Source organism: Anoplophora glabripennis, unplaced genomic scaffold (genome assembly GCF_000390285.2).
Source record: "Anoplophora glabripennis isolate ALB-LARVAE unplaced genomic scaffold, Agla_2.0 scaffold249, whole genome shotgun sequence".
In the NCBI taxonomy this organism is placed as follows: Eukaryota; Metazoa; Arthropoda; class Insecta; order Coleoptera; family Cerambycidae; genus Anoplophora; species Anoplophora glabripennis.
Genome location: NW_019416857.1, coordinates 481,630 through 494,597, shown reverse-complemented (window position 1 = coordinate 494,597; position 12,968 = coordinate 481,630). Strand labels below are relative to the sequence as shown.

General features: G+C 34.9%; 1 protein-coding gene across 2 annotated transcripts in view; it reads right to left on the bottom strand.

The window, feature by feature from the left end:
* LOC108907225 (adenylate cyclase type 6) overlaps positions 1-12,968 on the bottom strand; it is a 309,463-nt gene that overhangs the window by 4,770 nt on the left and 291,725 nt on the right. The window contains exons 13-24 of one of the 2 annotated variants that reach the window (XM_018710803.2): positions 12,133-12,291; positions 8,084-8,225; positions 6,756-6,853; positions 6,514-6,673; positions 6,151-6,248; positions 6,003-6,093; positions 5,830-5,946; positions 5,599-5,730; positions 2,416-2,582; positions 1,667-1,827; positions 766-875; positions 10-229 (exon numbers count right to left, since the gene is read on the bottom strand). In XM_018710803.2, coding sequence (XP_018566319.1) covers positions 10-229; positions 766-875; positions 1,667-1,827; positions 2,416-2,582; positions 5,599-5,730; positions 5,830-5,946; positions 6,003-6,093; positions 6,151-6,248; positions 6,514-6,673; positions 6,756-6,853; positions 8,084-8,225; positions 12,133-12,291 — 1,655 coding nt within the window. The remainder of the gene's footprint in view (positions 1-9; positions 230-765; positions 876-1,666; positions 1,828-2,415; positions 2,583-5,598; positions 5,731-5,829; positions 5,947-6,002; positions 6,094-6,150; positions 6,249-6,513; positions 6,674-6,755; positions 6,854-8,083; positions 8,226-12,132; positions 12,292-12,968) is intronic. The other variant, XM_018710804.2, reaches the window with a different exon arrangement.

Sequence of the window (12,968 nt, the reverse complement as noted above, 5' to 3'; positions counted from 1 at the left end):
AGGAGTTACCTGAGGCGGCCATGTACGTGGCCCCAGTGGACTTGATCTTCTCGATGTAGCGGAACTGTTCCTCGGACAACAGCTCGTCGAAATCAGCGATGATCTCGTTCAGCAGCCGCAGGCACTCCACCCCCTCGTTGTTGGCCTCCAGCTCTACGTAGAACTCCGAGAAATTAGGAATGGATGCGAACATGATGCATACAAAGTCGCACTGCTCGTGGTAGAGCTCCTAGAAAAAAAAAGTTTTTTTTTTTGAGGTTAGAAATGGACAATAAATTTAATTGTGAAAAAGTAACGACAAATAACCAATAACAAATAAAACTGATTAAATTCAAATTCAAGTATTCGAATTAATTTTCGATCGGCTTTAATTTCCCAGTAATTCAAACATTAATTAGTTACGTTCGCATAAGCTGCATAATCACTATGCTAAACCGAGTTATGAATCCTGTGGGATCAACGGGATCGGTTTGGGTACACGGAACACGAGATACGCTTCAAAATTCTAGTAAACTTTGTACTACCGCTGCGCTTATTAGAAATTCAGCGGGGGTTTGTTCACTAATGCAGTGCGCAAATGGCGGATTTCCCCGCAGATTTCCGATCTCTTATTGAAAGAAAATGTGAGGCTATTTTTAATTTCGTCGGTGCAATTTCACGGAATATTTTAGTATTTCAGAATCAGTACCAGGCTGGCACATCTGAATACAAATTATTTTTTTTGTAGATTATAATTAAAAATATGTGAATGGACGTTTTACTCACGTCATTGTTTTTGGGACTGTTCAGAAAATGCTCTGCCACGTGGACAGGAAGTATATTGGCCAGCAGTTTTCTGTTGTAGGCCTCGAGATGTTCCATATCTTCTTTCTCCTCTGAAAAAAGAAAACGGGTTATGATTTTTGCTGGATTTGATGATCCACGTACAACACTGATCTGGCATAAAAAATTGAAATTACAAAGATTCAGTAGAGGGAAAATCTGCTCTACTATTACACTTATAATCTAAAGCCTGAACGCTACGCCTATGACGTCACTTTAGTGGTGAAAGATATGTCGATAAGCAATAAAACGAAACGATGTATAGTTCTATAGCTACATACTTTAGTACATTTAATTAAGAACAAAAGAAGTCTTTGATTTGGAATCAGCAACATACATTTTAAAACGCTTCTTGTTCAAATGGAATTACCATTCGTTGTTGATAACTAAATCAACTAAATCACAATTTTGTTCCATGTCAAGTCACAGTAAAAAAAACATGTCATCGTCTGCTAAACGGTAAGACCAATACCCGTGCGATTTCAATCCGACGTGGTCTAGTTATGGTTAAATTGACTGTTGATATATGTTGACGGCACAAGATTCCATTCAAATCTTCCAAATCAAATCTATGTTTGGTAAACACAACCTCAAAACATAAATCGTTGAAAAGGTATGCAGCTATTAAATTTAAACTGATTTCGTTGAATTTAATTGCACCGGTTTTATACAGCACAGATAATCTGCCAAAAATGATTAAACAAGGCCAATATGTAAAAAGTTTTGCAATATAATCTTATATTTCCCGAAATTATAGAATTGAACCACTGAGAATGACGTCACAAAATAGTGGTAAGTCAGATGTGAGGCCTTCTCGTGGCCAGTGATGCTGATGACTACTTACCCGTGGCTTGCAGTTTCCAGACGAAGTCCAGCCGGTACGTCGCTTCGGTTTGCTGGCCGTGCACTATCAGGGCGATGACGAAACCCGCCAGTATGATGACGTTTGCGTACTGCTGAGTCAAAGTGAGATCGCTGCAAACAACCAACCATGACAGATAACGCCTGCGGCACTGAGTAATTAGGATAATTTAATCAAAAACACAGCTTGTAATTAATATCAGGCGCCCGATATATTTACATATTCATAATTTAATGACAGTGATTAAGTTAATCACGGGCACGGCTGACTGCGATCTATACTGAAAGGGGGAAAAAATGGTACACTTAAAAAAGTGTAATATAATGACAAAAGAAGTTAATTTGAATTTGTAAGTTCAGATTAATCACAAAAAAAAAGTCTGAAATATTTATCATCAATCACTGACGATGTAATATATTTGGAGGAAGTAGACAAAACAATTAATTTTAAAATAAAAACTTTTCTTTCAATTTTTCAATTCTCAAACATGTGTACCCTGTAGAAGTCGTTAATAATAAGTTTTATCGTTTAGGATAGGATTTTATCGTTTTGTAATCTTTCAAAATATAACCTCTTCCGCAATTCTTTAAGCAATCTGGAAAAATTTCCAATTCGAAACGATAAATCAGACAACCCGACTCTCGCGATTCCGATTCCAAGCAAACCCTCCTCGATCTAAATTAGCATAAATTTTCCGCTAAAATCTGAAAAGATCAGTTGTCAGCCCTTACCTGTTCCTGAACAGACAGGGAATGGAGTGCATTTCTTTGGAGTGGATGAGATAGACGGACACGAAGCCGGCCAGGCCGCCCAGTAGGATGATTGTCTTCAGTAGAGAGATAAGGATCTGATAGACGGCGCACGCTATCATCGAGACCAGAACGAGGAGTAGAAGGTACTACAAAGCGTCGATAAAATAATGGGAACGGATACGGACGGAATGAGAAAGTTGTGCGTGTTTCACAAAATTTTTATAAAATTTTTGACACCGTTTACAAATAAAACTGAATAGAAAGTAACAGAAGACATCTGGGCAATTTATTCTGCTATGTGTATGATTTCTTTCAAGAATATCGATGGGTAACCTAATACCCGTTATTTACCCAATAACCAATATGTAATATTAGCTGCGTATCGCTTTCTTTGTGCGTCAGGGCTGGGAAATCTTATACAGAACGGAAAGTTTAACTGGAACAAATTAATAAATAAAGGTTTGTCGCAAAATTCCTGAAACACGTCAATTTTTATTTTCAGTGGGGCATATTACAAAGAAGTTTATGTATTTATTTATTTAATTATGTGCGGGGTTGCAGCAACCCCCAACTTTTTCTTTAAATGGAAGGGTAGGTTGATAAATTTTTTATGTTAAAGCTTTTCCAATTGCAAATACAATTACGTATTTTTTGTCACTTTATAAACAATGTGTCGGAAAAAAATAAAATAAGGAAATGTTTACTGAAACTTAAAGTTTATACGTATAGTAGGGTGACCCAAAAAAAAACGAATATTTTTTTTCGTGTCTCTTGTGAAAATATGTTAGATTATCATGTTTTAAGAGACCCCTCAAAAAATCAGCTCAAAAAAATTTTTTTAGAGCTCAATACATATTTTTAAAAATTTCCAAAATCATCAAATATTGAATTTTTTTCTCGTCATTTTACCATTTTCTAGGTTGAAAAACTCGATTCTGAAAATCTCAAATCGATATTTTAATTTTTAAAAGTCACTCATAATTATTTTAACTTTCAAAATACTCTAAAAATAAATATCAACGAACCCTTTTTTTTATTGAATTTGATGAACAAAAGAATAGGAATAAATCACGAGTCACTTAAAAAATTTATCGAGGCAAAATTTACTACCGCACTGTGAGTATCAAATATGCATTTATAATTTTTTAATTTTTTAAAATAAGTATTTCGTGATTTATTTATATTCCTTTGTTCATCAAATTCAATAAAAAAAATTATTAGTTCGTTAATATTTATTTTTAGGTCGCTCGAAAACATTTTGGGTAAACTACTTTGAAAGTTAAAATAATTATGAGTGAGCTTTCGAAATTAAAATATCGATTTGAAATTTTCAGAATCGCGATTTTTTTCAAGCTATAGTAGGATCATATTCGATGCAAATCATTGCCTGTCAAGGGATCCAAAGCAGTACGCTTTTAAGGGTTTTAGAAATTGAATAATTTCTTTTTATATTATGAAGGGACAGGGGATCAGTTCTCGTCTGGCACCCTTGTTCCTACAAAAATTCCTTTATTCTCATAAACTATTTATTTTAAATGTAATTTATTATAAATCCAATTTGTTTTTTAAATTCCACATATACCTCTGTACGCGCCACTGTTGTTTACTTGTTTTTTGGAGGCAGTCTCCGTTTTACGACCAAGCTCGCCAGGTTAGTATTTGACGTATAACCGACCACTTCGTACACTCGATGCACCTGGGGGACTATAGCTACTACCAGAACACAGTGCGTATGCAGCGGTATTTCAGATTTTACAATCAATTTCATTTTAAATTTGAAATGGTTCATCTTACGCCTCCTAAAAATAATGAAGCGATTTTCCTTTGATAAAAGACCAACTTTTTGCTCTACTTTGCATCGAATACGATCCTACTATAGAAAATTATAAAATAACGAAAAATAAAATTTAAAAAAAATAATTTTTTGACGATTTTGGACATTTTTAAAAATCTTGAGCGACCTCTAAAAAATTATTTTTGAGCTGATTTTTTGAGGGGGTCTTAAAACATGATAAACTAACATATTTTCACAAGAGACACGAAAAAAAATATTCGTTTTTTTTTGGGCCATCCTAGTGTTTATAGAGAATAAACATTAAAATACAGTTTCCCAATAATATCTCTAAAAAAAGTTTCTTTTTATGACGAAAATGTAACTTTAATTACGTAACGGAAAAATAGTCTTTAGTATGGCCCTAAATGAAAAAATAATGATTTAACATAATGTGAATGTGTCTGCATAATAGGCGAATCACTTTAAACTTACGCTTTACGCATTTAAATTTTGACAGAAGGAATATCCCTATTTATCAAGAGAAAAAAACGTACATTTTAAAACACAAAATTTATAAAACAGTAACTAGCGCAATAATGGATAGTAATATTTTTAACCTGTAAGCACAAATGTAAACAAATGTAACAGTAAGAATTAATACATTGACATTGACTGTCACGCTTTGTTTACGCGATTCTTCAGGTGCAAGAAGCCGATGCTCCTTACTTATATGCCTGCATTGCTTCTAGAATTATTTATGAGGCTATGAAATGGCACAAGATCTCCATGTATTGGTTGGTTCTCTTATACTTATAATTATGAAATAAAATCATTATTTTTAATTATGATTTTATTTCATTTAACATCAGAAATGTTTTTAATTTTATTCTCTATAAACACCACACTAATAAATAAACTGTATGCTATGTTTTATACAAGTTTAACCGAAGAGTAGTAATAAAATATTTTTGTAATGATTAATAATGCATATCGATATTAATTTATCCCAAGTGAATATTAAAATTTTTAAGATATGCTTTACTTAGAGCTATTTTATTTGAGTGATTGGTGAAAATTATAGTAATCGGGTTGTGAAAAGACAGGTGTTAACAAGTGCTCGAGTAATTAAAGAGTATGCGGGTTCTTAACAGCTAACACATAATTAGCAGGTAAAGGTAAATACCGGGTATTACAAATGGATATTGAAATTAGCGGATATCCCTATTATTTGCTTTATACAAGGATAATAATTTATCGTACCTACATTTATTATTGAAAAAACGGTGTAATTTTCACCTTTTTTGGGTAAAAGTAAATTGCCCATGTTGTTTCCAATGAAAAATGCACAACCTTGAATATAGTAAAGAAAATATTGCAAATTTACTCACATCTACTAAAAAATAAGGTTTACAGTCTTTATTTCCGTTATCGTTGTTTAACGATACATTCAAGTAACTGGTACAGTTGTGCCCACCGACAAGTGTTGAGTTTAAACATTGGATCTCAATCGGAAGAGATAACTGAAAATATATTTAAACAATATGACCAATACTGTAAATTTTGTTTAATGAAAGGATAATGCCTGTTGCTTTTTAATATAAAAAAAAATATCTACTCACCGCCTGGAGCATAACTAACCCATATATACAAACTCCCATGATGGAAGAAAAGATTTGAGCAACGCTTCGATTCTTCTGGATTATCCTCGAAAGAGCAAACAGCTTGAACTGCGAATTCTTAAACAAAACATTTTTAAAACACCGGTTACGTGCTTTTATCCACGTCCACCTACCTGTTTGTTCATGTTTTCCATGTAAACTAAAATGGGGACGAAAATTATCAACGAAACTATAGGAACTGAACACAATATTGCAGTGTCGTTACTGAAAACAAACGGATCGATTTAATTTCGTCAGTTTATCAGGTATTTGAGAGCTTACCGTCTAAATAAAGCTATTTGTACCAGGACAATTGTGACGAAACAAATAGTGGAACAAAAAAAGTATAAGGTGAGCATCCGATCCTTTTCCAGGACATACTGGAAAGAGAATTTTGAACAAACATATTCATGTTGTAATTGCCATAACCAAGGAAGTATGACCAATTTACTTGCGTCCGTTTACGCCGACGAAGGGCAAAATTACAGCAATTTACAAGTTGGTTATTCTCTTTCACAATGTTTAATATTTAATCTGTATTTTGAGAGTTGGAAAACTCCCTAATTTGAGCAGAGGATGACAGTAAATTGATCTCAAGGAACTAACTTCCTCATGAACCTTTTAATTCAGTCTTCAAACCCCTACCTTCGCCTCCTTTAGAGGATCCCTAAAATTAAGCAGCAGCGTCCTGCAATGCTCGGACCGCAATCTGTCAATGCTGCGCGCGTCGATGGCTTTCATCAAGTACTCGTTTACCTCGTCTTCAGGATTCTTCTCTCTCTCCGGCGGCTCGTTAAAGCCTAGCCTAAAACAAACACATCGCTTTTACTTATTTTTGTCGAACGCCTAGGACTGATAAAAGCGAAAACACTCAACCGAGTACTTACTTCGACGAGTGTCCGTGTTGGGACCCGTGGCCCATTATCCTCATTTCCTTGGCCACGTTCCCGTTCATAGGGTGGTTCTGGTACGGCACCGAACTGTCCTGCAACAAAACTTTCGCTCAGTCACCGCCCGAGAAGTTTTTAATTGGGGCAGAGGCGAATACAACTTTGGCTCGTTTGTAACGTGGAATGATAATTAGGGAAGAGGAAAACGGTTTAAAAAAATGTGTACCCCTCTTAGCGGTGTTGAAGTAAAACTCTTCCATGCGCAACTTCTGATGAATGATGATGATACAGTGGACTATCTTCGAGTCGCTAGAAGCGAAATATAAAACAGACCCCGCGGTAATAAGTCTTCTAAAATACTTAATCCATAACCTCATTTAAGATGCCTTCTGTAGAGCCGTTAACGTTTCCACCTCAATGGACTTGTTATTATTTTTTTCTGGAGAATTAATTCGCAGAGACTTTGAAGCGTTATTTGGGTTTATCCGAAAGGGGAATACAGTACGGAAAAGCGAAAGGGTCTCGGGATAAAGGGGAAATATAAATCCTACCCGTGATGCTGCAAAATCTTGCTTATACGGAAAATCCACGTGAAAGAAAAAACAAATAAAAAATCCATTCAGATAAACACCATGTCTTCGTGGAGCTTTCCTCGGGCTTATCTGTGTATAGCGTCTTACCCCCTTTATTTCTACTGATTTGACAATAACAGCGAAAAAATTGATACTGTTTTTTTAAAGAAAAATGGGATTTGTCACAATTCAGTAAACCCATAAGATTCTAAATAAATAAATGAAAAATATTTCGACATTTTCAAATGGGCCTACACTTACACCAAAATTACTCTTTCAATTTTTTCAGCAACTTTTGTTAAAACTTCTTCAAGGTGAAATATGATTTAATATTTTACGACAAGTTTCCACAGACAATTATCATTTATCAGCGACCAATTTTGTATGCTACATCAAGACAACCACTTCTATAATTCAGTATGGCATTACGGGGAGGAATGAGATTCGTGAAGTGATGTATTATTTAAATTAAAATCCGAAAGCCTGTTCAGTAAGAGTAACATTTTATTTCGGGAGTTGCACACCGTGAAAGACCGAGATGAAACGGAATATGAGTGTATTACGTCTCTAGTTATGTACAGATATGCACGATTTATGTGAAAATGGAACAGGGTTTCAATGTGAATAAATAAAAATATGAATTTAATACACACGAAACATTTAATATGACTAGATCTAGGTGAGCATGAATTTTAAAAGAAAGTGTATGCTGAAAAAATGACACTGACACAAAGCAACATCCATCCAACTTACCCCCCTGTAGGATGGAGCCACGATGAGGTAAGTGTCGATGTTGTGGTCCTTAAGGTAAGAGTTACGTTCTCCCCCGTTGCCCGGCTCCACCACGTAGTCATTCCCTAGAAATTTAAGGGTCTCTTTGGTAATGTGGACCCTCCTGCAATAATTCGGAACATCAGGGCGTTATCTTTAACTGTTTCCCGGGCGATATATCACAGTTACATGAGAGACAATGGGCCAAATCACACGTATCTATCTACTCGAGCGGTTTCAGAAACTTGTAAAGAAATCAAACAAACTCTCCATCTATCCCACTTTAGTTTCTGCTGAAATTCTCAAATGTTATACCTCAGGGATATGCACTTGAGCCCCTACGCGTCATGATATGCGTTAATGATTTTTTCTAGTAATAATAGTATATTATGCAATGAGAATTTAATGACGGATATTAAAATATAAGTACAAGAATTAGGATACGGGCTGTAGGCTAGTACTGCAATGAATACCAGTCGTAATAATGTAGAATTAGCACTATATTTTCAAGATTTAATAAATTTATAATAAAATTAAGAGTTACAACTAAGGAAATATCAAGGAAACTTTATTAAAAACAAAACAGAAATGTCCGAAAATCAAGATTTAATAAAAAGTAGTTATTACAAATCAACTGCAGTACGTTTAGAGGTTTATTTAACAGTACTGGTGGTTTGACTATATTCAATCGAATTCAAAATTAGATTTTACGTTGATGCTATGTTGACTTTATTTTGAATTGATTCGTCAACATAGTCTTGGGCAACTGCTGTGGATTTCCATCCATCGTACGTTTTAGTGAAGTTATGTCACCACCAGCATCAACAAATATTGTGGGGGAACTTTGGTAAAAGCAGTGGTAAAAGCAATTCGGAAGGTCTAATTGTAAGTAGAAATTTCATTTTCCACGTATCCGAATTTGTTAGTTCCTTATGCTTTTTCCTTTGTTTGTGTATCTTTAATTTTAAGCAAAAGGGTTGATCAAAAATCAACATCTCTATATTCCAATTCGTTTAAATCATGAATTCTACAAGCTTCCAAAATACCAGAGATACATGTAAACTACTCAACAACAACTACTCCGGGAGCTAGCTAGTAGGTAGTTGTTTCTCGCAACACTGACACTTCAAACATTGTGTTACGCCTTCTGTGGGTGGCAGTCGTGCAACAAAGTACCTGCAGTTAGCAGGTCGCTTCCTACTGTAGCCATTTGAATGGCACAGTTGTGAGTCCGCACGACAGATGGAGCCATTTGCAACATTTACCGCGTACAATGTATTTCCGGGGTCGTTTGTCAGTTGTCGCATCATCACTGATGAGGACTAATAAGTCCGAAACCGGTCTGTGCCTGGTGGGTTAAACTGACAAACGATCCTAGCTGTTGCACTAGGTGTTGCGAGTATAATTCAATGCCGGTAAGGGCATATAGCTTTCGGAGTAATTGTTTCTCGCAACACTTCATCGTCTTTTGTTTGTTTTTTTTTTTGATAACTCATCAAAATATACAAATTGAAGTTTTATAAAAAGCTACTAACCTTACTTTTATCCCTTCAATCCATAAACTTAGTAAAATTTTACATATGTTTCTGCTTATTTTACAAGTAATAAATTATTTACTGTTCTTGTGGTTCCACAATTTTTGATGGTGTTAAATTCTCAATTTTACTCTTGCTACCGAACATTTTCACTGATTTTACTTGCAAAGTTAAACATTTTATGAATTTATAAGCAAACACATGTGTGAATATAGCATGGTGTGCTCGTCAACCGATTCAGTTTCATTCTGCCTACGCATGACGTCAGCAAAGACCTGCCGTTTTGGCAGGGTGACAACTTATCCTAAAAAATTTGGGAAAAGATATGTCATGACGAATGGAGTCAATATCGTAAAAAAAAATTTTGTAAAATCGTTATAGTTTCCGAGAAAAAAATTGTTGAAGTTATAGTATTTTCAACCTTTACATTGCTGGACTACTGTAGTCTCTAGCGTTATTCGCGTTGTACGTTGTGCGCAATGCCCTCTCTTTCCACATATCTCCCGGTGATTCCCAATACTGAAATCCGATGTTAGTATTTACGTTTTTGCGATAGTGTTTACATTAGTTTTTCAAGTGTCAAAAATGGTTTACGGGTATAGCAACTCGGAATTGATGGATATCGTTTTAATTTGTGATGAAGCAAGACAAATTTGAGCAGTGGTTGTAACATCAGATATGTCAAATAATTTTATTAATTAAAATCATAAATTAATTTTATTAATTAATAATAAAATTCCCTGTAAATGCAGTTGAATTTGCTGATCTAAAATAGGTGTCATAAAATTTTATTTATTTCTTTCTTGGGAAAGAAATAAATAAAATCAGTGTATCATCATTTTCGAACTGCCCTCTTTGATTTACAAAATTGTATTTGTAAGAGTCCTCTGTACATATTTTTTTTTGTATAAGTTCCGAATCAACTTGTATAATATAAATATAAGTAAGACGTAAAACATTTACATTATGGTGAGAATCATGAATAAAAAATCAGTTTAAGTGTGTAGAGTCTAAATGTGAATGTGACCTTTGTTTTTCTGTCAAGTTTGAAGTTTGAAGAAGTATCTGTTTTGCACAATAAATTGAATTGTCAAAATGTGTACGAAACAGCTTTGAATTATTAAAAAAACGACAAAAAGTTTTCATGCCAATATGTCAACATTTGCTCTGTCTTTCTCTCAGGTGACGTCATCACATGGGCGTAGGCAGACCATATTATATTTACACCAGAGGGCCTTTCGATTTGGCAAAAGTAATAGCTATTAGTAGCTAATAGCAACTTAGAGTTACTCTGAACTGATAATAGTTACTAATAGGTACTACTGCTGCCAAATCGAAAGGCCCTCATGGTAAATAGTATGGACTGTCAAAATTAATTAATTTTAGATGCGTCATGTTCATGGCAATATTAGATATTAACTTAATATTGCTGTTATGTTGAATTTCTATCTTTGGTTATAAATTTTTATATCTAAATCTTTTTTAATNTTTGATAATTCATCAAAATATACAAATTGAAGTTTAATGAATAGCTACTAACCTTACTTTTAACCCTTCAATCCATAAACTTAGTAAAATTTTACATATGTTTCTGCTTATTTTACAAGTAATAAATTATTTACTGTTCTTGTGGTTCCACAATTTTTGATGGTGTTAAATTCTCAATTTTACTCTTGCTACCGAACATTTTCACTGATTTTACTTGCAAAGTTAAACATTTTATGAATTTATAAGCAAACACATGTGTGAATATAGCATGGTGTGCTCGTCAACCGATTCAGTTTCATTCTGCCTACGCATGACGTCAGCAAAGACCTGCCGATTTGACACAAATAGTAGCTATACAGGGTGACAATTTATCCAAAAAAATTTGGGATTAGATATGTCATGACGAATGGAGTCAATATCGTAAAAAAATTTTTGTAAAATCGTTAGTTTCCGAGAAAAAAATTATTGAAGTTATAGTATTTTCAACCTTTACATTGCTGGACTACTGTAGTCTCTAGCGTTATTCGCGTTGTACGTTGTTGCTCTGTCTTTCTCTCAGGTGACGTCATCACATGCGCGTAGGCAGACCATATTATATTTACACTACGGGTAAACAGTAACTATGGACTGTCAAAATTAACGAAATTTAGATCCGTCATGTTCATGGCAATATTTGATATTAACTTAATATTGCTGTTATGTTGAATTTCTATCTTTGGTTATAAATTTTTATATCTAAATATTTTTTAATAAGATTATATGAAATAGTCCACTACGATTCCGATCTCATTATGTCTTAAAAGTGGAGAAAGGAACAACATTGACATAAAATTGGAGGAAAATATTACCGATAAAAAAAACTGTCGAAAATCCGCAATTTCGAGTAGCAAGCCACCATCTACGAATCAAGTCGATTCGATAACGCTTTTTTAGACGATCGCCGCTTAGCTTCGAAGGGTACCTAGTCGCGAGGGGGCGAAAAATCGAAGCGAAATGAACTGTACTCACCCCGGGATGCCGCCGCTCTCCATATAGTTGGCCAGAGTGACGTCGTTCGACCACACGTCGAACTGCCACTTCCTCAGGCCCAGCACGCCGCAGTGCACGCGACCCGTGTGGATGCCCACCCGCATGTTGACGTTCACATTCATCACGCCTCGCACCAGCCTGCAAACAGATGAACAGATGAAATAGGGGGTGGTTAGAGGCGAAGCAGGTGCCCACCTGTCCGCCCACACGGGATTACCGACTATGCCAATGTAACTTTAGATTAATCGCACATGACAACGCTGGTAACATGAGTGGTTATAAAAAAAAATTAAAACCAGAATTAGAGGCAGTTAAATAGCTGAATTATTTTTTAACCATTGAAATTAATTTCATCATTGAGTACATTACAACAAGAATTACAGTAATCACAGTGCGTTGTTCAGAGTTTTAAGGCAGTTTATATCGTTCATATACAGTTTGGGTTGCCTATACCTGAAATGGATACAAAAGGACCCCGCACAAATCTTATGGAAATTGGGTCCCGGTCAAATTCGCTGAATTTTTGATATGTGATAGAGTTCATCATACTGGTCAATTGTCTCAATGGCCACAAAGCTCAAAAATGGATAGTTTGGCCGGTACAGAGCTTTAAAGCTCCGAATATCCTCCACGGATTTATGTATATGCGCAGTGTGTATAGACTTTTGAAATAGCCTATTTCATTTTTTTTATTATCTAGGTTTATATTTTTGAGGTTGCTGAATTCAGATCTGTTGTTAGATTTTCAAAATTGACAGTTGGCAGCTGTCAAATAGCTGTCAATGTGCTATAATAAAGCCAAAAACTTGTTTTTT